Genomic DNA, 25,990 nt, shown 5'->3' on the forward strand with positions numbered 1-25,990 from the left:
AAAAGGCTCCAGAAGAAATACGGCAGAAGATGAGGTTTAATTCCTCCTTTTATATGCCTCGTACCAGCCAATCGAATCCATAAGGTACATAACCTAGAAATTTCTGTTCCTGAACGGAAAAATTTCTGAATGCTATAGTGAAAACATACGTCCATTATGACAGTGTAAGGATGTGTGAAAAGGACTGTGAAAAAAATCGCATTTATTATTCTCACGAATGCACACTTTTTACTATATGTACACAGAAATATAAGTCACAACAGAGGAGTACGCATGAATATGGTCTGTACAAGGTGTGCTTCTTACAACACACGAGGAACCTACAGCATTGTTTTTTTTTCTCTCTCTCTCTATTAATGTGTCAACAAATGCATTTAAAATGTTGCTGGCATTAATGCAGAAATGCAAAGGAGACAATTTTCATAGAGACACGAGAACGAAAAAGTATGATGTGGGAAACACTATCATCTGCGATCGTATATCATCGAGGCTTCACTTTACATAATGCTGTACGTATTAGATCGCTGTGACAGTCATATACTACCAGGGCCTAGTTGTAATGAATACAAAAGTGCAATGGATAATCGGGGGCATGCATTTTCAGTAAACAGTGCTAGTAAAATTTTGTTGCCATAGTAGTGACTTAACTCATGAAACAAATTACAGAAAATGGAAACGAAAGTATGGTACATGCATCCTACGAAGTTGTATCAAAAGAACGGTGCATCTTGATCTTTGTTGCTCAATATGAACTGTGCAGACAGTTCTAACAGCCCAAGAAACAATATACTACATATCGTAACACAGCATTACTACAAACAAAGGACCAGCCTTTGCAACAGCAAGTAATGAAGAAAAAAAAAGAAGGTGTTGCCGCATGCTGAAAATTAATGGTACAAATACCAAAACATAGGTTCCCAAAGTTCAGGGGTGAAACGGGTGTTCAAACAATATGAAGTTTCCCAAAAGATAGTAATTCAAAGATAAAAAAATAGATGGTTAGGAGTATCTATCTATATTTATTAATTACAAGCATTAAATTTATTAACTAACCGGACTTCTTCAAGCCAGAAGAAGTGTAGTTTCACGCTCGGAAGTCTTGCAATTAATAAATAGATAGTTTGCTCGTAAATGTCTTCTTTTTTTTTTTTTTTTTCGTTTAGGGGCAGAAACTAGCAATGCAGCCATTACATGGAGACAAAATATAAAAATTTAGGTAGTAGGTAGTTTTTTTTTTCTGCCCTTATTAAATGGAACTGCTACTTATATGTGACGACAGAAGAGAAAAACACAAGTATCTTTTGCCCCCGTGGGCATGCAAAGGCGGCATTATTCGGGTGATCTAGCTGAAGTAGTTGAAAGAATGTTGTGGAGTCCTTGATTTAAAGAGACTTTTTTTTCTGTTTGCAAATCACGGGAAGACAGAGGGCGCTCCCAGGGGCGGACCTAGGATTTTTCCGAGGGGGCGGGGGGGGGGGGGGGGGTCCGCTATGGACAAGTGCCAGGTGCATGCTGGGATTGGTCTATTGAACCCTATGCTCAAGTCTGGAATTGAGGGGGGGTCAGGACATACGGACCCCCCCCCCCCCCCCTCCTGGGCGCTCCCTCGTCACAAATTCGGTAGGAGTCACATTTCGTTACTCGATGCAATGACTCACAACAGACGCCGTTGGGTCACCGTCCCAATTACACATCCAAGGTGCTTTCGCCCACCAAAAAGCAACCAGAAAGTAACCAGCAGCCCAACAACCCTGATGGCTTGTGTGGAGGACATGCAGACCACGCTGTGCCACGAAAGGGTTGGGACGTCTCTGACATCCTGGCCGTTGCACCACTACATTGAACCCGTAGTATAGTATGACATGCTTGCTACGAAGCTAATTCACAACCGGCTTCTAGAAGATGCCGAGGTACGTTCCTCCTCATAGGACGGATAGCCGTTGGAAGAGTAAGTGGTTTTGTTTGGAGCCATCATTACCACCTCTACAGGCATCGTAGTATGGTGGTGTTCCTGCGGTACTTTGGCCTTGGCAGCAGCATCGGCGAAGCTCCCTCTGTTGCCCATGAAAATTATCTTCTCTAGGTTTCCGACCGGTGCTTCAAATACGAGGAACAGCAAGTAGGCCGTGATGTAGGTCATCATGAAGGCGAAGAAGTAATCTTGGACCTGTGAGACAGTTACGTACGTTTGTAAAAAAAATTTGTAGACTTAAAAGTACCGTGAAGCACTGTTGAAGAGAGGATAGCTAGCATGGTCTCATTGGTAGCATCTCTGACTAGAGTCACTAAATAGGGGTACAGAGTACCGCATTCCTTTTCCGCGCAGGAGCCGCCGTTCGGTGTCCGCGATTGGGTCGATCGTGTCACGTGGTTCCTCCTTCGAAGAACTGGCCGTCCATGTTGCGTCGATTGCGCGTCGTTCTCCACCGGGTCCACCGGAGAAGGGGGAGATTGTCGTCCCGTTGCTAGGCGACGCAGCCGCGCCTGACCCAAGATGGTGGCCTCGTTCGCCGGCGTGGCTCAGTGTCTGTACTCTACTCCGTATTTAGTGACTCTAGTCTCGGCTCTAAGACGAACAGTTAAAAAGTTCGCTAATTAATTGGGCCAAATTAATTACTCGGCCACCATAAAAAAAATACAGGCTGCTGGAACACGCGGCTTAGCGCAATACTCTGCAGTTTTCATTCGCGTATGACGCACTGCGTTTTTTTAAGACCCCCGGTGCACTTTAGCCTGGACACATAAAGAGAGCCTACCCATGTGTCTACTTACCATGTAAGTGTGCGAATAGTGCAGGCGCTCCCTGGTGACTAGGCAGCGCATCAGAATAACCACCGTCTGCATGAGGAAGGCCGAGAAAGAGAGCCTGCTGAAAGGCACGAATCCCTGCCAGCTGAGGAAGGCATTGATTGGTCCTCCACGGCCCGTAGCACAGGCGAAAGTCACCCATCCGAGGGAGACGGCCCACGCCGTACGGTGTGTGGACGCGTACAGGACGGCGTCGACAGTGTCGTAGTCAGCACCTCGATACCATTTATACGGTCCAAACACGACCGAGAACCCGATGACGGCCGCTAATGCCCACAGTGCTGCCTGCATTGGCTGGTGGGGAAAAATGAAACTATTACTCTGGTATATGCGAGACATATCTGGGGAGCGAGGCTTCATCTCTCACTTCCCACGTGACATATGATCAGTGGCGTATCTAGGGTGTGGCAGGTGTGGACAGGTGCCATGGGCGCCAGGTGAACAGGGGCGCCATTATGTGGTCGGGTGTGAATGTGCCAGGTCGGGCACTCAACCTGGCACATTCATAAATGATCTAAAGCACCCGCCATTAGGGAGGTTGTAGTGTGAAACCTAGTGCGGACCACACGAAAACGCATCCCCAAGGACATCATATTAACCATATGTTGCCATGGGCGCAGGTAGCTCTAGATACGCCACTGCATATGATTGTAAAAATCGTCGCATGTGGTGTCCGCAGTACAAGGTCCCCACTTACCCTGTTAATTTTGGCAGCTCCGTAGATGAGGACGGCATACGCCGTAGCGATGCCTATACAAAAGGCACCAGCATGGGCGAATGGCTTGAAGTAGATCTGGTTGCCGGCTTCGAATGTTTGGCTGGAAGGTGTTTGATAGTTACTGCATGAAATACGCTTTCAGTGTCTTTTACGTACTTGATGTTCGGATCGATGTATATGGCCGTGGGTTGGAAGTGGTTCAGTTTGGTTTGCAAAGCGACTAGAACGGTTGTTCCCAGGATTACCAGGAAGAGGAAGAAGAAACCCAACTTCTTTCGCCTGTATAGACCGTGGATAGCATTAGTGTATGTGATATATACAGGGTGTGTGCTTTTTTTATCATTTACAAATGGCTTAAAAAGCTGAGTCAGCAGTACTGATGATGTCATTTTTGCAGGCGGGTTACGCGGCCATCCTGCGGGAAAGCGCATGTAACTAATGGAGGACCAAAAACCCAAAAAATTAACTGATAAACTTTGTAATTAGATGTTTTCGGGGGAACGCGAGACAGCAGAAATGGAGCCAGACATTATTTAAATTCACCTGAAATGAGCACGTTCTTTGAGATGTAAATCGCCGAATTTTGATATAAAAAATTAGCCGAAACCAGAACTACGCACTTCTCGGCCGGAAAGCAGTCTATCTGACCATCAGATGAGCGTCTACTCCAATCAGCTCCATCGCTACAAAACACGTGACCCTCCGACGCGAACGCCCTTTCCCTCTTGTTGCGCTCGGAACGTGCGTAGTTTCAGTTTCGGTTCGATCGTTTGCATAGCAAAATTTAGCGATTTTACGGGCTCGTTTCAGGGTATTTAAAAAACAGGGTTAATGGCTGTCTCCAATCCTGCTGTCTCGCATTTCACCGAACACGTTTAACTAATAAGCGAATCAGATAATGAATTTTATCTAATTAATATTTGCAAAATCTCAGCTGGTTTGATGTTCTCCTTCATAAGGAACTTGATTATGAATCACTGTTCCACAGCTATAGACACACTGCCGCTGCTGAGCATGTAGCGGCAGCTATCATAGCTGCGCGCAGTGTGTACTAATACTAATACGCAAATACTATCTCTCTCATGATCCATTACAATTTCTTACCATTCTTAACCCCGTTCTCATAGCCCTTCCTCCTGCTTTTCGTACCATTTAATACATTTCGTACCTAGCCGTTCTCATAGCTCTCCGTGGTGGTCTACCGTTGACACGTCCGTGCCGCTAAGTCAGCCAACAATTAGAAGACTCACTCACTTGAGCATGACAAACGGAATGAACCATAGCACGGCGTAGATCTGCCAGTCCACGCTGATGTACCACAGATGTCCCAGGCACTAAGAGTAATACAGGTATTATCAGTCTGGTTGCACGGACAAAGTAGAATCAAAGGTATACGATGGAGAGTAATAATAATAATAATAATAATTCGGGGCTTTACGTCGCGATACAACTGCGATCATGACGATGGAGAGTGGAACAATAATATTTAAAAAAAATTTAATAAAAACGCGAAAATTCCACACGGTGGTCTTGTAAGTTGGCAACAGTGCTGCTCATGCCTCGCAGAACGGCCCACAGGGTGGCACTGCAGTAGTGTAAAGATGGCGGACGGACGTGCAACATGCACCACCGCTTCACTGCTCAAAAGACTAAAGACAGAGGGCTGTTCCTCCATGGCGCATTCTGTAAGTGTCGCAGCCAAACGCTTACACTACTTTCGTACTGCGCACTTCAAGCCACTGCTGCCAACTCACAGTTTATAGGGTTACCCCTGAACTGTCTAAGGACTTCTTAGGGTTATCTCAGAGGTGTCAGAGGGCTCGCTCGGTTACCTGTGACCATTCGTAGAAATAAAACAAGGACACGAAGGGGATAGAAATACATACTACAAAGAACAATACAAAAAAAAATCTACTGAAATCGTAGTCTTTTCATACCATATCGAAGAAAGGAACCCAGTTGTTTACGTGCAGCAAGACTCTCCACCAATTCTTCTCACACATTCCAAATAGGACGTCTTTGTATTCTGTGTAGAGCGGTCCCCACGTGAAGGCAGGCAGCAGGAGCCAAATACCCACGAGAAACATCACAGGTGCTGTGAGGCTGTGGGGAGGACAACGAATTATCATGTCCGTCGATTTTGGCAAAAAAAAAAAAAAAAAATACATACCGAATATATCGTCGAACTAGAAGCAATGCAATGGGAACAGCGTAGTTGCCCTTGTAGTCCTTCAGATATTTCAGCACGTTGTACGCGACTAAAAATCCGCTGAAATTACAAAGAATTGACTTACAGTGTTTGATTTAAAATTCTTCCAAAATAAACTCGTTCGATGTGCAACTGCCTTTGTAAGTGTCGCGGACAATGTTTCAATTATGTATTTTAATCTACTCAGTTCTTAGTTGTTAGACGAACTACATTATAGTTCTTCGACTGCATACGGCCACCTCAAGAATGAAGATTTCGAGCAGGAAACGAAGTTGCTTTCTGCTTATGCGAATGGGCAGGGCGGCCTTGTCATTCGAGGCGCAGAGCAGCGTTCTCTGCGTGCTCAACAGATGGCGCTTTCCGCTGCCCGACCGATTCTACGAGATGCGCAGCGTATCTTCCCGGAATCCCTGTCGTACACGGCAATTCACGAGAACTTGCTGGCAGAGCTCAGGTTTTATAGTTCAGTTCGGTGCCACACACACGAGTTATTCTAAGCTCGCACCAAGAGTGGTTCGTTGATGAACCGCTAGGCCATTACTTCAACTCCGTTACGATACGAGTATCTGCCAACCGTGTAGGATTGTCCTCATCACACTGGCGCGCAAGTGAGTCATGTTACGACATCTCACCACCACCCCCCCCCCTTTTCACATGTATCATACACTTACCTGATGAAGAGGAAGGACTGAATACAGGGATAAGCATTTGCTATCATCAGAAAAGCTGGGTCGTCGTGGAACTTGACAATGTTCAGGGAATCCGCTGCAAAGGTGTATTTCGCATTTATAATATCACATGGGTACACTGTCGGAAAAAAGCCTAACCTGTTTATAATAACGACTAAAGAATAATAATATTGTACTTTGCAAAATGCGCTTTCATTTTTCACGTATCTCCGCTAGTATTTACAGAGTATGTCTCTTATTCGCTACATCGTACAGATGTCTTCCCTGCAAGCGTCCTTGCATGCGTGACAAGGCCCCCTTTACAAATATATAATTCACCTTACTTGATTTTCAAACATTATATCATAGACATCGTAAAGAGAGAGGATAGAATAAAAGCTAAGAGAAGGAGTGCAATGAGGGAAAGTACTGGATGTGCAAGGAGGCGGTACTCTCTCTCACTGTTCGGGTGCGGAAGCAGCCATGATAAACCACCACTGCCTGCAACGCTACGTCTCCGCCGCTAGAGTTAGCGAAGTTCCGTAAAATGGCAGCAACATTGGCGTATTCGTCATTGTGTGTATATTGTGTATCAACATCATTGTGTGTATTTGTGTTACTTCCTTTACTTTAAGGAAAGCGTTTTCTTTTTTCTTTTTTTGCGAAAACTGCGACGGCGTACGGAACAGGTAGAAGCAAGTCTGATGACGTCCACAGCGCATTAGGCCTAGTTCTACATTGTAGCTGTCACGGCAGCTGCATTGCATATTTTGAACCGAAATTACGCTCGAGTAAGTGATCGTTTGCTCATTTTTTTAAACCTACAAAGTAGAGCGCTATAATGCGAAGTTTAAAGACAAGGAAAACAATGACATGTAGACAAGGTACCTAAAACAGTAACGCTGACGAGCAAGTACGTGTGTCCCAGAATAACCCAAGATGAACTGAAGAAACGCATGCCGTGTATGAACCGCAGCTTGATGCTGTCCGATTCCTTTTCGGCTTCCGTAGAAATGAGCTTTCTCGTGTTAGAGAGCACGGAGAAACTCACGAGGATCTGATTCAGAAGCTCTGCAACGAAAAGCGTAAAAAATTATACATTGGAGCGATTAACGGAATAAAATGAGGGGAAAAAAAAGGAATAGTAAATAAAAATGCAGATAACGACGAAATAACTTACTCGGGCAGCATTTTCGCTTTTCTGGCAGGTAGTGAAGAATGGCGTCATACAACGTGGAGAGACAGAGGATTCCGGAAAGAACTGCCAAGAATATGCTGAAGAAGAGAGAGAGAAAAAAAAAGTGGGCGTGCTTGGAGTCTGAACTCGAAGCTGAGCTACACAATTACTTTTTTTAAAATCCGTGTTTGCATCGCGAATCAACTAGACATCGACAGAGGACAGGACGAAGGAGGAGGAGAGACTGATGTCCCCTCTAACTCTTCTTCGCAGGGCATATAAAGTCGGGACATCAGGCATTCGAAAAGCGATATACAGTGAACCCTCCTTAATATGACCCCCGATAATCTGACGTAGGCGGTTTACGACCATACTCATGGGGAACAATGCAGTGAAACCTCTGCAAATCCCCCGTTAATATGACAATTCCGCATTATGACCAAAATTTTCGAGGACGACCGTGGTCATAATAACGAGGGTTCACTGTAACAGTGCTTATACTCGAGAAAGCTCGTGACAAAGCGTCTGTCCACTCAGAAAGCAGCAATAAGGGGGCATTATTCGCAGACGGGCCACAACGCTACGGTGAAGAAGGTGGAGCAACGTCGACATCACGTGCGGTTGTTGTGGTACCTTATTTGAGAGCGATTCCAATGAGAGCGTTCTACGTGCACGAAGGGAAAGGGAAGCACCGTATCTACCGCACACACTCAACAGATAAGATGCTGAGTCATGCATGCTGTCATTGGTTCCGGTATGTTTGTTTGTTTGTTTGTTATTAAGAGGCATGCACCTGTGTTCCCGTAAAAAGGGTACCAAACCCCCGAAACGCAGGTCCACAGCACACAACACCTTGGCGTACGGTGTGTACGATGACGATACGCACGATAGCTTCACGGTGACGTCATCAACGATCTATATACTATAACACAGTATATTATTATGCACTCACAGCATGCACTTTTGAAATTGCGTGAAGGGTCCCTTGTCCTGCGTCTCACAGCCGCGCAGAAGAGTGGACATGCCGTAGCGGCTGAGCAGCGTATCCGCCATGTAAAGTAGTTCCCTTCCCGAACACTTGGAAGGAATGCATACTCCCACTTGCATTCCAAAGAATAAATCCTGGTTTAGCCACCGTAGCGGGCTGTACGGTCCCTGCAAATAGGGGAAAACGCAAGAAAAGCAGCGCTGTCATTATAATATTTTCTCCGATAGTATACTCATAGAATGATACAACGTTCTTTGGTCCCAAAGCGTGTGACCTCACGAGAACTCTCAAATACTCCCCCCCTCCCCGTCTGACGTTCGTTCACCGTAGCACACTGCACCGTCTGCAGCAACATACGGGAAATCTCATGGTGTAAATCTGTCTTTCAATATCATGGCGTACAGTACAATACGTGCATGCGTCAGTGTCGCCAACCCTTCCTGCAAGACTCCCTTGCGGAAACTTAGATACGACAGTCGTTTGCAAACTAATGCTCCAGGTGCAGTTTTTCAGTGTTACGACCACGAATTTAACCCCCCCCCCCCCACACACACACACACTCACAGACACACTCATTATCATTGAAATAAAATTCTGTTGTTACCGTAAGTTCCCCTTTGCTCTGGAAAGACTTGACGATCTTGTTGACATACGGCACTCCTTTGGGATTGATGAAAAGGTTGCAATATTTGCCGGTGAAATCGACGTCTCCGTAAGAATCTTTCACGACGACGGCCAAGCATTCGTCGTAATTCCCCAGGTCCGCCACGGTACCTTTCAGCATACCGGCGGCTGGACGACCATTGGAATCGGCCACTGCATGGAGAAGGGAGGAGGTTGCAAGTTTGTTACGGTACAACAACGTGTTCCGAGGGTTAGGACACAAACATAATGTCCACGTAATGGGAAGTAGACCAGTGACCAGAAAGACGTTTCTGTTGACGTCCAAGAGCTCGTATTATACCCCTGCCACACGGCCAGTTTGCAATGACCATTGAAACCAATCGTCATTGAACACGCGCGTGACGCCATCTAGGGTGGTACGTGTCAACCATTCAGGGAACATTGGATCCGATGCTTTTTGCGAAGTTGACACGTTACACACTCGGTGGCGCCACCCGCGTGTTCAATGACCATTGCATTCAACGATCATTGAAAACTGGCCGTGTGCAGGGGTATAACTTGTGGCACAATTTGCCGCAGACAAAACCGAAAAAAAAATAGGTAGGGCTTTCACGGCTTCTGCAAAAGTAGTTTCAGAATTCCAGGGTAGCCGTGGTGTATCAAAATTACTTCCGAAGTATCGTGTGCAAAACCCTTGCATTGGCCTTCCCAAGTAACGTGACCTCTACTAAGTTTCCAAGAAGGAAAAAGTGCCCCGCCCCCTTGTTAGTCCGTAAGACGTGTAAGGTGTAAGCGATTAAGCCACCTGGATCGTCTCCTGCATCTGATCTGACTTTAACCGCGCTCTTTAGCTTCCTTGGAAATGGTCTTCCGTTGTGTAAGCTTTCGAGAACCAAAGTGAGAGCTGCCTACGGAATAGGAACAATCCGGGGTAGTTGGTATAGGTTCATGATGACGAATAGCAGCAAGAAGACAAGGACAGGGTAGAAGTAGACAGGATGACAGCAGGATAACTGGACTATGCCCACTAGGACGACTAGGACAACTGCCTACGGAAGTTGTGACATTAAAAGTGCGACGTCCTGTGTGGGCCGTTGACGCTACAGTGTATCTTGCAGGAGGGCTCTGATGCTGAGGCCAGAAGGACAGTGCACTCTTAGAAAAAAAAAAGAAGGGTGGAGTAGTTACACCTTTTAGGAGGTAATAGTTGTCGCATATGTGCTGTGCCTTTAAAAGGCTGCGAAGTTCTACCTGCTACGTCACCCTCAATACGCAACTTCACCGCATAGCATGTTGTCCGCCACCCATTGCCACGAATGACAGGGTTACCGCGGTGAGCGAGGGGGGCGTACGCCTCTTTGTAGCAACTTCGATATATGATAATTGCTTTTATCACCCTTTTACACCCTTTATCAGACGCTATATGCGTTGACCTATGGGTGGTACCTATGGAAGTTACCACTTTTTCACACCATTTTTTTCTTAGAGTGTGATTTCCTTTCGTGTGTGCTGGCAGGAAACTAGATGGAAGCATGTCGAAGTGTCCGCATTGGATGCGGCCCTGTGAGGCATCGATGCTTCACCTACTATTCTAAGAAATCTTACAGGAAATCTGATCGTTATCTACGCCTGAGGACAAGGTCCGTCTACGTGCAATCCTTTCAGGAATCAAACGACGCCGTTTTAACGGTGTGGGAAAGCTCTCTTTCTATATATACATAGGTGTGTGTGTATGTGAAGCCTCCATATCACTGCACGATATCGGGAGAGGCGCGAGAACAAACAGTGCACTCGTTACGTCGCTCTTCCTAGTGCGGTCCGTAATTATACAGCCAGTACACAACCGGCGGCGAAACGCATCCGCGAGGAAGAAGTTCTTCACGGGTCTGGCGTAAAGTGCCTTCGTGCGTAGAGTTTATTTTACGACTCTTATTAATGCGAGGTATTTTAAAGAAAGATTCTCGGATGGATGCGTTCTACGATGTAGATGAAACGGATATGCTATGTTGAAAACTAGCACACGAAACGTAGACGGAGAGCACAAACAAGCTTGAGTGCTGTCTTCGTCTTCGTTTTGGGTGCTAGTTTCCAGCATGGATTCCGACCAACTTGCTTGACTTTTTTTACGCTCGCATTATATGCATCCGTTTCATGCATAGTGCAAAATATGATATGGAACGGGTCAGTATGGTATTGCTGAAGTAACTTTAGCAATTCTTACGGACTTGCCTCAGATCTAGAGTACCGCATAAATACGCAAGATAAAAAGCTGTGCTTTGTCAAAATATCGCCGTGATCGTTTTTATTATCAAAACGGAACATTTTCTATTGTGGCGAAAATTTCTTTTATAGCGTGCACAAACTCCGCACGTTTAACGAGAAAATTGTTTACTGCTTAGCATAAACAGGCTCGGTGGCAAGCAAATGAAAACTCGGCGTCTGAGAACCACCACGATGTCTCAGTACTCAAAGGCTGATAGAGTATACGATGCACTAAAACTCAATATTAATACGAATTAATATTACGAAAAGAGCAAGCATAAACCTTTCAACGTTCACATGGCTGCATGTGAAACTGTATAAGCGCATATAAAAGCAAAATTGTAATGAATTGAGTCGAATCATCGTCATCAAATACTGAAATTGTTGACACGAATAGACGTGTATCATCCATCCGTCCCGAGAAAGTGTTCGACGTGAAAGACACGTCGAGACACGGCGGAAATAGCGTCTACGAACGGTGTGTGTGTGTGTCACGGCGGAGTGCACATAATAAAGAAGGCGTTATGATACCCGTCCGGTGCGTTAGTCTGAGAGAGCTCCAGATATATTTCGAGGAAAAGAGACTGTTCCTCGTCTTGTTCAGTTGTTCGTGCGAAAGACACGTTCTAACGCATATAGCGTTTCATTTCGCCTGCGCTACACGAGAGAAAAAAAAAAAGGAAAAAAAAAAAAGAAAAGGGGAACGAGATCGTCATTTCTTGAGAAGGACAATAATTTACCATACGCAGCTTTTATTTCGGTAAAACGACAAATTCTGTATGTATTGCTTTTTTTATATAACCGTGTTAGCGCCACGAAGCAACTGTGGCTATGAGAAGCGTACAGATGTGGTTAGTATGACGCCGGTGGTTAGTATGCGTCCCGGGCCGACTTCACCGGGAACTGTGCCGACATTTGCCTGGAAAAAAAGTCTTCGGAAAACCCAGGGAAAATACCTCGAACAGCACAGCCGGTGGTAGGATTCGAACACACCACCTCCCAGCCTTCAGCAGAAGAAGAGAAGAGAAAAGAAGATAACTCTTAAAATGGTATGTCATCTAGCCTTGGACAAGCTGCAAGTTGTTGGGGATTCGGGAATTATTCGCTCCCACGTATGTTTGCTATTACGAAGGTAATCTTTAAAGGAGAACTGAGGTGTTTCCTCCAAATTTTTGTTTGTTTGTTCATTTTTGGTCGCCCTCGCGAAAGAACGGAGGGCGCGATACCTCTATTCCGCACAACCTTTTAAGAACCCTCCACTCTTGGAAAGAGCATGTCGGAGAATGAGGGAATGTCGTGACGTACTGTGGCCCCTTGGCACGTGACTCGTGACGTGGACCTGCGCGGTTCAAGCGGGTATGAACAAGGCGTGAGCTGAGAAGAAAGAAACAAAGAAAGAAGAAAAAAAAAACGCACGGGGACTTTTCTGGCTATCCTGAGAAGAAAAAAAAAGAAAGAGAGAGAGAGGGAGAGAGAGAAACACTCTAATACCTATATTAATGACCAGTAATGACCCCTAAGTAGCTTTCGTTTATTACGTCGGATATTAATGCGGATTAGCATTTGTTTAGCAACACTTTTCACTTCAACTTGTCGTTATCACATAACGCGCGTAAAACGCATCGGTGATGGTGGTGGTGGTGGTGATGGTGATAGGGCTCGCCGTTGTCGGCCTCACACAGGTGGTCAACGTCACGACTGACGTCCTGGGCCGACTTCTAAGGGAACTGTGCAGACACGTGTCTGAAAGCGTCTGAGGAACACCCAGGAAAAACCCCAGACAGCACAGCCGGCACCGGGATTCGAACCCGGGTACCTCCCAGTCGTCTCGTTATCGGACGGACGTTATCGGATGGACGGAGCTGGAGGCTATCGCATACCGTGATTCGCCACGAGCCTATCCAAGCGGCTTTGGAGCGCGCGAAATTTAAATATAACGATAACGATATCGCTATACGTGAAAGTTGAAGATCGGGGCCGGCGTTTTCCGCGTCCACGCAAACAAAGATACAGCACATTCAGTCTGCTCCGTCGCTAATAGAGACGTCGTATTGCCGGAAGCCGCAGGAAACAAAAAAAGTTAATTATCTTTTAACTTATGGGGTCAACGGGTACCGTATACGTAGCCCGCGCGTGTGTACTCCGTCCGGTAAGAAGGGCGGTCAAAGCTATCGCGTGCTGCCGTCAATTTACGGGACCAAGTGGCGTGTGACCCATGAAGCCAATGTGCCGTGGCGGATTGTGTAATTCCTTTGGAGGTCGATAGCGAGCGTGTCAAGCTTGTCTCTCACGCGCGCGTGTTGACACAGAACAGATGTGATTTGCAAATTAAGTTTGTTGTTGTTGTTATTTCCTATTGGCACCGCTAAGCAACTGGGGCTATGAGCGGTATACAGACGTGGAGAGATGGAGAGAGGACAGCAGAGGGGCTAATATGAGACCCGGGCCGACTTCAGGGGAAACTGTGCCGACACCCGTCTGGAAAGTGTGCAAGGAAACCCCCGGGGATATCTTCAGTGCGTAGGACTCGAACTCACCATCCTAGCAGTCTTGGCGTGACCTTGCAACATGCTGCATCCACTGGTCCATGCCGCCGTCGCGAATGCGGTCCCCAGGGAAAAGACATCCGCAAGATCAGCGCGGTAAACTTTCCTATGCCCTAGTCAGAGGGCAAACTTAGGGCCTTTAGCGGAACGGCCGTAACATCACCTGTAGCTCAACCATAGTTTCGAATGACATATCATTCTCTGCCCTGATTTGTTTAAAGTGGAAGGCGTACACCTTTTTTTGTGACAGTCATGCAGTTCATACTTGTCACAAAAAAAAGGCGCGTACTCCTCCTGCTAGGGTACTATTAACTCAGTGTCTGCTAGAAAAACCCTGCGATTTGCGCGAGCCATATCGATTAATATAATAAGTCTAGGGCTCCACATAACAAATATGAACAAGTTATAGCGACAAAGTGATCGTGCCTCAGTTATCTGTAAGTCAAGTCCCCCTTTCAAGTACATATACCTTGATGAAGGTATTTCTTGCTGCTGCTGCTGCTGCTAATGCGCTTTGCCATATAGACTGTTTGAACGTTTCTTCTGAACAACTTGTAGTATTCGACCAGCGGCAACCAGGTCAAACTTTTCTAAAGCTTTACAGCACAAAAGCTTTGCAACGAACACGGCCAAACTCGAATGCTTCCAAAAGCTATAAAAAGACTCTAGAACACAGTTATTCTTTTTGTAGACCACAATTGTCACTGAAGCCTATACAGTATCCCGAGCATTTACCATCGCCATTGAAGCAGACAGCGATTATTTTGTGAAAGTCAACTTTCCGTACACTTCCAAATATATTTGCACGTTGAAAAAGTGAGTCTACAGAAAAAACAACGCCGCACACTGCATGGATGCCAAACGAAGCGCGAAGCACAGACTATAATTTTCGGGCTCAAACAGAACTCGTCTCTTGCACTGGGGAAGGCGACTTGCAGAGACGGTGCCTGTGCATAGAATTAAGCGAGGGCGGTGTTGTTCTTATGCAGATTCGTGAGCTCTATTGAGATGGCCACTTTTCTGGGTCAGCGGGGTGCGTATAGAACAAGGGATACAGACACAAATAAACATGCTGAACAGGAGGAGTGTATATGCCACCTTCTCGTCGTCTTGCAAGGAAAAGTGCGGTAGAGGAAAAACGTTGGCGGCGTTTATAAACAGCTCCCTGAGTAATGTATTTTGTGTACTTCCTTTCGGTTAGATTGAATAAACTGAGGTACACCTGAGTTTACGGGGAACTTGCATGGACAGGAAGATTCGAGTGCAGACAGGGGCGGCCGCCCGCTAATCTCAAGGTTGTGTGGGTTCGAACCCAGCAGAGGACGCCAGTAATTTGGTGTCAGGTTACAAGAAGACAGTCAGTATTTCATTCTATCAGCACAGGAGCAACACAGGATCGTACGATTGGGGAAATCAACCTCACCGATCATGACATGTTGAGTACTTACGGATTTTAATTTCTGCGTCCAGATTTCTAGGCTTCAATCTTTAGGTGTAGGCCTACCAGACAGTTCTGTTCACGTGTTAAGGTACGTGAATTCTGGTCAATCTAAATGTTCTCTAGCATGCAATGAAATATCACGGCGTCTAACGTCAGCCGTAACTGTGCAACATTGAACTGTGCCAACGGACAAAAATTTTAAATACCAGCTCTCAGTCTTTAGCCTTTAGGTTTAAGCCAGGTACAACAATGACACCTTGACGTTCACGTGGTGGTCAAGTTTATATCACGGGAGTACCTGACGGTATCCGTGTCCTCGTATAAAGTTGTAAAGCTGAGGAGTTGCAGGCACTGCAGGTGGTGGACGTTCCGTGGAAGGTACAAGAAAGAGAAACTAACGTATATACAAAAAGAAGAAGAAGAAAAAAAAAAAAGCCATTCGTGAAAAGTCAAGTAACCTACAGTTATTTCCCGAGCCAAATATGGAAGACGACGGCGACAAAGAAAACAACTCCGGAAAACAAAACAACGAGCATGGTGTGAAAAGTTCTCGACCCGATCGGTCAGAAATACGAATCTCACTGGCATAAAAGCCAAGTACGTCCTAACGACAGTATTTTCTTTCTGTTGACCGATATTGCATGTAGGTCGTACAATCGATTGAAAAGACATAAATACAAGTGCTCAGTCTAAAAACAAACAAACAAACAGAACAAAAAGACAAGCAAAGACACCGATCTGAACCACTACAATAACGACCAGAGCTTCCACAGCAGCCGGGAGCTCAATAAAAAATGGCGAGAGAGCACGATCTAATTGAGGAACGACGGGCAGGTCGTGATCTGCGTTTGATGCGATGATTTCTCATCTTCTTGTCCGGGGGTTTTATATGATGGACCAAATCAATCCTCGGGATGCCATAGAGGCATGTATAGACAGTGACGGTCCAGGAAAGTCCTGGAAAGTTATCTCGAAAACTCGTTACGTCCAAGAAGGAAGTCCAATCCTTAAGGAATTTCCGTAAACGTGTTCTTTTTTTTTTATGTTGTTTTTTTTTTCTCCGCGCGGCGCAGACCAGCGTAGCGAAAATGCGCGCAATTCCGTCTGCGCGCGGTGACTCGCGTGAGAAGTATGAAAAGACGGATGCGGTCACAGTTGCATAAGTGAAGTGTTAACGCGTCTTTCTTTTTTTAGGGGAGCGTCTGTTTGTGTAAAATTGAGGGAAGTTTACATTGTGTAGTTTAGGCTTATTTCACACTAACGTTTTTCTTGGTCGTATTTTTAACGGAGTCAAAACGAGCCCATTTTGGAACCTACGGAGCTCGATTAATTGTCTTCAGGTTGTACTCTTGAAGCAAACGACAAATACGCCCCAACAACACCGAATATCCTCAGGATGTGCGAATAATGTCCGAACGGATTCGTACGTCCGATGGATATTCTGAGGATATCCACTGGACTTACGAATTCGTTAGGATATTATTCGTACATCCAGAGGACATTCGGTGTTGTTGGGGCGGTAGTGTGAAACCGGCCTTATTCTGATTAGCAGAGGAAGGTTGCTATAAACAAACTCGGGATTGGGGAAAGTTTTGTTCAACTTTCTCACACCGCGACGCAAAGAGCCACCAGGCCGCAGGAGACAGTACAAGACCCACCACTCAGGTCCTTAGCATGACCTTGGGCTACCATCAACGACTAGATGCCGCAGCCACTGGGCAAGTCTGCCGGAGGATTGGACAGTGTCTGGCGCTGGTTTCAAGCTGACGTGTCGTTGACTATATTGACAACATGTCAAGACGTCCAAGGCGTGTCATGAACATGTCGAGGCGTCCAATGGCATACGCAGAAACGTCTACCGCTGTCCAACGTCCCAACGAAAGCTAAAGAGCAACCTCCATACACCAGGTACCAACATTCTTGCAGAACCTGCCAGATATACGTGCTCATAATCCTCACGCCCACTTTCGGGTCATTAAATCCACGCATACATTAATCCGCTCGGACGCTTCGCCCCGCCAACGTATATACCGTATGGACGTGAAAGAACTCTGGCTTATTTTAGATCCATGCCGACCGGCAGCTTTCCGGTCATCAGACACTGCGCAGCAATGCACCCCTTTTCATTCTCTCCCTCAAATCTGACAGCTCCCGGAAAAAGGGGTCGGGTGTATACACAGTGTATGACCGAGCTATGATGTAGCCGGCTAATACTTCTACCCCTTTGTGGCAGGCGGAAGAAAAAGATAACCCGTACTTCCGTTTGCCGTATACTTCCTGGCTATTAGCGTATACGACGCAGGCGCGATTCAAAGGCAAGAGCTGCTAAGAATAAGTTACAGGATATTCGCGTAATTCATGTCGTAATCGGGCGGAATATTCCTTCCCGCGAATGGAGGGTGCCCTTCGTATAGGAGACAGGCACTTTCTAGGTTTAAGGGTCGAAACTAAGTACTCTGGTGGATTCTAATGACATTTTAAATGTAAGTTTGTGAACCCCTTTGGGAACGTGCACTGGTACTGAAGAGCGCACAGTATTAGTTCAGGAACCACCGCTATATTTCGAACTGAAGAAGCATGTATTCCGACACACCTGGTATGTCGAACTTTTCTACTACGAAGAAAAAAACATTCCGTTCAAGACATTGGCAGTTCGACCCTGTATTTGTCCTTCCACCTAAAGCAACCGTGTGTGGGGTGGACTTATAACCTCCGTCCAACAACCTTTCACGCAAGCTGGTCAACGGGAACATGCAGGACAGGTCCTGTGCACAGGTCCTGTGCAGGACATGCAGGATGTGTCCTGTACTTATGAACGTGTTTCATATCGCTAGACTAGCGTTGTGCTATACTGGTGCCTGAAATTGCTCTGGACCTTGCTTGCTAAAAAGTACTATCGCAAGGTATTAAAAAAAAGAGGACTGTTTTGGAACGTGTAGTCTGTACTTCGAAATAGCATTGAGGACACACCCATACTTTCTCTTCCTCGTACAAGAATCGTGCAGAAGCGTGAAAAGCGCGGAGTCAGAACATCATACATCAATAGAGTAAGAATCATTTCCTGTCTTGTTTGCAAGACAGGGCGGAGTTGGTGATGTGATCGAAGTTTTTCTTCTCGGACGAGGCAAAAAAAAAAAAAAGAAAGAAAGACACTGTGTTGGGTGCGCCAGGAGATCGACTATAATAAGGGGGTGGGATGCAATCACCCCAGGGGCGAAATAGAGAGGTTCCGGTAAGGGGGAAAAGTAGAGAATGAGCTACTGAATAGCTCGTGTTTTATTCTATTCCCCTTGTGCGTTGGATGTGCTTACATACACGCCCCTACTTGGCGTTCATAAAAATATTTTACAGTTCGATGAAAACGCAGCAGACGTTCCGTATAGAGCTGTTCTCGAAAGCGAAATTATTTTCTCTAACCCAATGCGACGGATCATCAAGATTATTCTTGCAGTGTAAAGCAACCTCTGAATCCGTGCAACTAGTCCTATATCTTGGCTTTTTTCCCCCTCTGCCTTTTTGTTCCCGTGAATATCTCTGTCCATACTGCACGTAATTCGCGTTGAAACAAAAGAAGAGAGAGAGACACTTCTACGTTATCGGCTCTGTTTATCTAGTTTTCTTTCTTACTTTCTTTTTTCACAAGGAGTCGTGTCTTTCGAAAGGAAAGCCTTTACATTATGTTTTGTTCGTACGTTTATTAGTATTGTTAAGCTAATATAGCGTAACCCTGAAAGTATGGATTAAATCAGGGGAAACTAAACGTATCTTTACTTTTTACTTCTTTCACTGCTTCCAGCCAACAGCCTATTGAGTCGCCTATTGAATTGGCGGTATTATTATAACGGTCGGCACGCACGCGCCGTCTGCTACTTAACTTTTTCGCCTTCACCGCTTATATTGGACGCAAACTGGATTGGATGCCACATGTAATTGTGGCATATGATATAATATGATGTGATGATGTAATTGGTATATATGAATGATGAATTATGAATTATATATGAATCGATGAATATGATATATATGATGATGTAATTGGATGCCACAGTAACACGATGCCCCGCCCAACCGTCAAGCTAGAAGTAGCTTTTTTGCCCCAACTCCCCCACTTTAGTGGAATAAATTGAATTTGAAATTTGAAATTTCAAACACGTCACAGCTACCGTTGAGCATATCCTGCCAACGGTACATGAGGGAACGGCACACACCGGCTATAGGAGTCGTTCATGCTAGAACGCGTTCACTGTCTATAGCCATTGGACGCTAAAAAACAATCCTGTACACCGCCTACGCTCTTCAATTATGAGTTTCCCAACGGCAACAAGCCTACTGGATGAACTATAGGTCCCCGTTCCCTTATAGTACCCGTATACCGTAGCATAAGAGGTGAAGCATCCCATGGCATTGTCACGACATATTTCTCACTCGTTTTGTTCCTCATTTGTTGCTCTGTATTTCGTAAGGGGAGGGTTTCTTGGTACCGACAAATGTATGTGCGTACAGATTTTGAAGTGGCAACACTTGTGACGCTCTCCGTTCAGTTTTTTTTTTTTTTTTCGTGCTCCGCGTCTTTTCCTTCGTCCTTCGTCCGGGACGTCCGATAAGAAAGTTTGCCGTTGAAGCCGCAGAGGAAACGTTCGAGTGGCCCAATTCGAACGAGGAAGTTCCTCTACCATGCACACAAAATGACCGGGCTACATTACGTCATACCATTAAGGGCCTAGGGATATCCTACAGCGGGGGATTATAATGAAAGCGAAAGTGGCTCGGGTAGCTTCAAAAGAGCGCCACCTCACACTTAGACGTGAGAAACAGGGGAAAGTCGCGGCGATAATTATGTAACAGGCGGTATCTTTTTGAAATAATGTAGGTTTCTTCTTCTTCTTTTCTTTGTTTTTTTGCGTCGGCTCTTGAAGAGGTTTTCAGAGGTTTCATGATGATAACGATAAACGGCTTATGCTTTTGATGCAAGGGCAACCCTGACCAAACGGTGGTTGGTTGTTTCATTGGTAGATGGCGTTTTATTGCCGAGCCGTCTGCCTGCCGGTGTGAAAGAACATTGCTCATTGGTGATCGTGGGTGTCCAGGACCGACTTCGTAGGGATCTGTACAGACATCTGCCTTACAGCGTGACTGACAACACACAGATACAGGCGAGATTCGTCACTGGGTCACCTCCCAGTCTCGGCGTGAAACCATTGTTGCCAGATTTCGCTCGAGCTAATTTGAAATCGGCGTACTTTTGGACATGTAGTACCAAAGAGAGAGAGAGAGAGAGAGAGAAATGCCCACAAGTGGACAACATTTACGTCGCATGAAATAATAAACCCAAGTTTTATTTAACCCGAACACCTGCCCTAGTTTTCACTACGGGACCTCTTACTGTATATATTTCCAGTTTTGTAACTTTCTTCTTCAAAGTGTAGATAAATAAACAAAATAAAGTAAAAATAAAATAGAACTAGGGTTGGCGATTCTTTGAGGAAGGCCACTAAATTTGGTGGGCTTGCTTAATAAATCTTGTGGAGAAGAGGAAGAGAAAGAGACAGGTTGAAAGTGAGAAAGTTTACTTGACGATGCGAGAAGCTAACAGCGTTGTTGTTCCGTTGTGATAATTATTTGTGCCGTAGATTTAAACGGCGCGAGACATTCTCTTCCATTGATTCCCGTGCGTCACGAACGATTTATTTTCGGACAAGTGAAATAAATCGGTAATAGTGAGTTCTAGTGCTATTGCCTTTGCGTACGTAACGGATAGCGTTGGTGGTTCTGCGAATGCGCAAACATAAATAGAACTTTGCGCAGTGCGCAGAACCACACAAACGCTATCCCTTACGTACGCAAAGGTATGATTAGGGTTCCGCGTTTTATTTTTAGGCAGATTCGGCGTATGTTTTTAGATGTTTTATTGATTTTCACGAAATCGGCGTTTTTCGATGTTTTCCCCGGCGTGTACATGGTTTACCCGGCAGTTATCGGCGGATAGAAATCACAAGGTAATTTCTACACGACGCTGATTCAACATGGAGTTACTCGCGGCGGTAACACGTTACGGCTTACGGTTACGGCGGAATGTGTCTCTGTATTCGGTGTTTTTCGATTAAGACCGAATGAGGGAAAATTTTCCCGGCGTATGTTTTTCGGTGTTTTTCGATTAAAACCGAAAACGCGGAACCCTACGCACTAAAGCTCACTATTATATAAACCGCTCTTCGCTAAAGATTAGTGACGATGGTATATATAGCGACGATTCTTTCATTGCCCTAACGCCTAGCTCTCGTTCTTTCGATTGATGATTGATTTTTTTTTAATTCCGTGTTAGCGCCGCGAAGCAACTGTGGCTGTGAGCGGTGTACAGACGTGGACACATGAAGAGAGGACAGCCGGAAGGTGTGGGGACGGTCAGTATGTGTCCTGGGCCGACTTCAGGGGGAACTACGTGCCGACACTTGTCTGGAAAGTCTGCGGGAAAACTTCAGACAGCACAGCCTGTGGTATAGGATTCGAACACTCCACCTCCCAGTCTTCCGTACGACCTCGTCAATTGCATAGTTAGGAAAAAAAAAAGGAGGTAAAAATTGGTATAGAATCATGGGTACAATATGCCGTCTTCTCGCTTTGTTGCGATGCGAGGATACCGAGCGGAAAATGCGAATAGTATTAACGTTTATGTCTTTTCAGGGTGCCTCCATCCGCTGCTATATTAGTATCTCAAGAATTTCACTCTCTGCTGTACCGTGTACAAATAGGAAACTAACAGGCAAAAGAAAAAAAGAAAAAAGGGAGAAGTCTAGCACTCGCAAGTGAATAAAATAAGTATATTTAAAGAGATTGAAACATTTATTTTACTGAAAAACGAGAGCTTTCGGACGGAGTGAGTCCGTCCTTCATCAGGTGCGATACACTGAACGCTTATTATAAATATCTATACATTACATATCATTAAATACCATAAATAAATATAAATAATAAAATAAAAAATATAAATAAATACAATAAATACCATAAATAAACATATCATTCAATACATATAATATATATATATTATATGCATTATCTATATTATATGGAGTATGTATGTCTATATTATATGTATATATTATATGTATTAATGTATATCTATTATATGTAGTATATATATATATATATATATATATATATAGGTGAATAAAATAGCATAGAGGCTCTTTGGCTGCACGTTGAACATATGTTTATAAGTCCCAAACGTCGCCACACCAGCATTGGACAGGCTGTCCAATGCTGGTGTGGCGACGTTTGGGACTTATAAATATATATATATATATATATATATATACATTACATTAAATATCTGTACATTAGTATAAATATCTCTACCAAGTGTTCAATGTATCGCACCTGATGAAGGACGGACTCCGTCCGAAAGCTTGTTTTTCAGTAAAATAAATGTTTCGATCTCTTTAAATACACTTATTTCGTTTACAAATACAAAATGCAATATTTTAAGAGTCGCATTGGTGACATATAAACACTAGAGAGGTCAGAAAATTTTCATACGCTCTCTCGACATTCAAACCCGTCCATTGACACCCATAAACTTGGGAAACGGCCGCCCGTGACCCCAGAGGCCTCACGGCCTTGACGCACCTCACGGAGGCCTTCCAAGTGCACAGAAACACCTATACTACTCAAGACGGCCCTTACGCAAGCCCAGATTAACGCTTAGGAATTTTTTAGTGTTGCCTAATCACAAACGCACCGACACTCGACAGAAAGTTCCCAAAATTTGTGTCGGAAAACCTGAACCCCTTTCATTCTTTAAGAATGCATGTAATGGGAACTTAACGTAAAGAGTTGGGTTAGTTCGTTTGACAAGTAGGTACATTGCGAAAAGAGCCAAAGGACACGTGACATCACAGGATTGGATTGGATTGGATTGGAAAAGAAAGAAAAATATGGAGAGGTTAGTCCCGACCCAGTCAGAACATCACAGGACAACCTCTTCTGTCCGAGCTTGTCCTCTGTTGTCGTGTGTTCTTTTGTTGTCGCAATGTACTGCAATGGGAAGTATTCAGAATTCAACATGGAGGCCCAATCTCAGTTCACATCTTGCGAAGATCTTTAAAGTGTGCATTTAATTGCGATGCTATATTCAACTCAGTTATTTTCGTTTAAAATTCCTTAGGGCGTCCGTTTAAAGTGCTTTTTTGTGTAGGGTAGATTTCCTGCTGGAAGTTCCGATCATCTTACCGGAAACCCATAAAAAATGGCCAAGTTGTGGCTTCCTGGTGCTTTTTCTGTATCAATAACCCTAAGTCCCTTACGCAATGAGCTTTCTAGGAGGAAGGTGAAAGCCAACACTCTGTGAGTCAACGCTTAAAACGTACGGCTACGCTGCTCTGAAATTACGTTTCTCGCTTCGAACGGAAGGGAACATGTGGTTCTATACAATACGTATGGCTAACGACCAAATGCCACATCTGCAAATATACAGGGTGTTCGAAATTAAGCTTTCACGAGCGCTACGCAAACACAGCGATGACAGGAAACCGGATGATAGCTGTACACTAACACACTAACAAGACACACACTAACACTAGAAACAGGTGCTGCTAATTATGTAGCAGCTGTTTCTTACTCAAGGAACAGAAAAATAGCACCAGTTTTCTTTTGTTTCGCCTATTTATAAAGTGCTAGTGAAAGCTTAATTTTGAACACCCTGTATAAGGTACGTATCTCTCTTTATTTCTTTTTTTTTTCTTTAAAGCTATAATTCCAGTCGTTTTATAGCCCTTTGAATTGATTTTTTTTCTGCTTTCGGGTTAACCTCCCCCCCTTTTTTTGCAATTCATATTAGGCTTTAAAACGCCAGTGCACAAAGTAGACACAAAAACACTCTATGCAGGTGCATCCTTAGTATGGGTTACGGCGAAAATCGCATAATTCGTTCCCAATAAGACTCGCTGTCGCTGTATACAGTTACCATGTGTATTCCAGAGTGTATTTTTACATGTAACATGAGCGCATTTCTCGTGCATATATGCATAATGTAGGCTTTGGTTTAATGTGCTTACAAAAAGCTTCCGCTTACTTCAACCACGTGCAATTCGGTTAACAATTAGCCCCGACTTTTATCTTCCCGAATTTGCGGAAAGCATGTATAGCGAACGAAGCAAAACGCCGTGCGAGATGTCGCGATAGTTGTGGCGAATACTGATAATTCATGGTTTTACGTCGCCAGACAACTATAGTCCCGGGCGACGCCACAGTAGTAGTCATTTCGTTGACTGGCTTTGCCCACCTGCTGTCTGCGTGTTTCCTATGAAGTCAGCCCAGGAAGCACGATCTTCCCCCGCAGCATCCCAATACAGCGGCAGGCAGAACGCTCGAAAATAGAACGCCACGACCACCTGCACACCACTCAAATCTTCACACCGTCTTTTAATGTCCTTCCTGTGGGGATGTCCTAGGCCCACTGTTGTCCTCATCACGTCAAAAAATTGCCGCGGCGTCCTCGTGCAGGTACGAACCCGCGACCTTGAGGTCAGCAGGAGCGCAGGCTACCGACTGATCTATACCGAGAGAGTCGCCCTTGAGATACCGACATCTTGCAAAGCTTTCGTGGCCTGCACGAGACCACACTGTAAACTGGAAAACACCCTTATGGGTGTAAATGGCTTGTCCTATAACTGACACCTCTTTTTACACCGTACATGGTCTGGAACACCCTTTTTAGAGGGTGTATTCCGTGTAAATCACCCCTGGAAAGGGCGCTTTTCTTTGAAAATGCCTTCTTTTGCACCCTTTAAACACCCTTTTAGGAGGGTGTAAGATCGTTAAATACCCTTCTAAAAAGGTGTATAAAGGGTGCAAAAGACGGCATTTTCAAGGAAAAGCACCCTTTCAAATGGCGTTTTACACGGGATACACCTTCTAAAAAGGGTGTTCCAGACCATGTGGTGTAAAAAGAGGAGTCAATTATAGGACAAGCGATTTACACCAATAAGGGTGTTTTTCAGTTTACAGTGCACTTTTCTTCCTCCGAACAACCTCTTACTTCATTAATTAATAGTCAATCAATCAATCAATCATTCAATCTATAAATGCGTTCATCAATAAAAAAAAGCAAGACTTACTCTGGAACGCCCAATGCTCCATCCTCCTCAAAGCCAACATGGTCTTGATGAGTGCCGCCGAGCAGTCGGTGGACACGTTAGTGTCTGAACCAAACTTGGTGAACACCGGTAAGCCATTCTTGAACGCATCGTTCATCAAATTATTCACAAAGGGCTCGATGTCTTCAACGGTACTCGTCTCTGTCACGTCGGGGGTCGTCGTCGTCGTCGCCCAGTCATCCTCCCCGTCGTTGTTCCCGTAAGCCAGAGAGAGCAAGAGCAGAAAGCACAGCCTGGTTAGCATGGCCGCGTTTGTGAACATCCAACTCTGTTCTAGAGACAGTGAAAGTTTGTTTCGGAGCGGAAAGTACAAAATTCGGCGGAGGGGGGTCAGGCGGAAGTGAGGGAAGTTAGGGGGAGGGAAAATGGGCCAGTGTTGTTGTCGGAAAGGGCGC

At 45.0% G+C, this 25,990-nt stretch overlaps 1 protein-coding gene across 1 annotated transcript; it reads right to left on the reverse strand.

Annotated features, from left to right (window-relative positions):
* Positions 1-1,491: 1,491 nt before the first annotated feature.
* LOC135369495 (nose resistant to fluoxetine protein 6-like) lies at positions 1,492-25,839 on the reverse strand. The gene is made up of 13 exons (XM_064603079.1): positions 25,557-25,839; positions 9,173-9,384; positions 8,533-8,735; positions 7,584-7,678; positions 7,292-7,474; positions 6,407-6,500; positions 5,697-5,795; positions 5,464-5,629; positions 4,781-4,860; positions 3,683-3,805; positions 3,506-3,626; positions 2,773-3,102; positions 1,492-2,167 (listed from the first exon to the last, which is right to left on the reverse strand). The coding sequence occupies exons 1-13, from the start codon at positions 25,837-25,839 to the stop codon at positions 1,883-1,885; spliced, it is 2,274 nt and encodes a 757-aa protein (XP_064459149.1). The 3' UTR covers positions 1,492-1,882.
* Between the last annotated feature and the right edge of the window lie 151 nt (positions 25,840-25,990).

The sequence above is a fragment of the Ornithodoros turicata genome, chromosome 9 (genome assembly GCF_037126465.1).
Source record: "Ornithodoros turicata isolate Travis chromosome 9, ASM3712646v1, whole genome shotgun sequence".
Lineage (NCBI taxonomy): Eukaryota > Metazoa > Arthropoda > Arachnida > Ixodida > Argasidae > Ornithodoros > Ornithodoros turicata.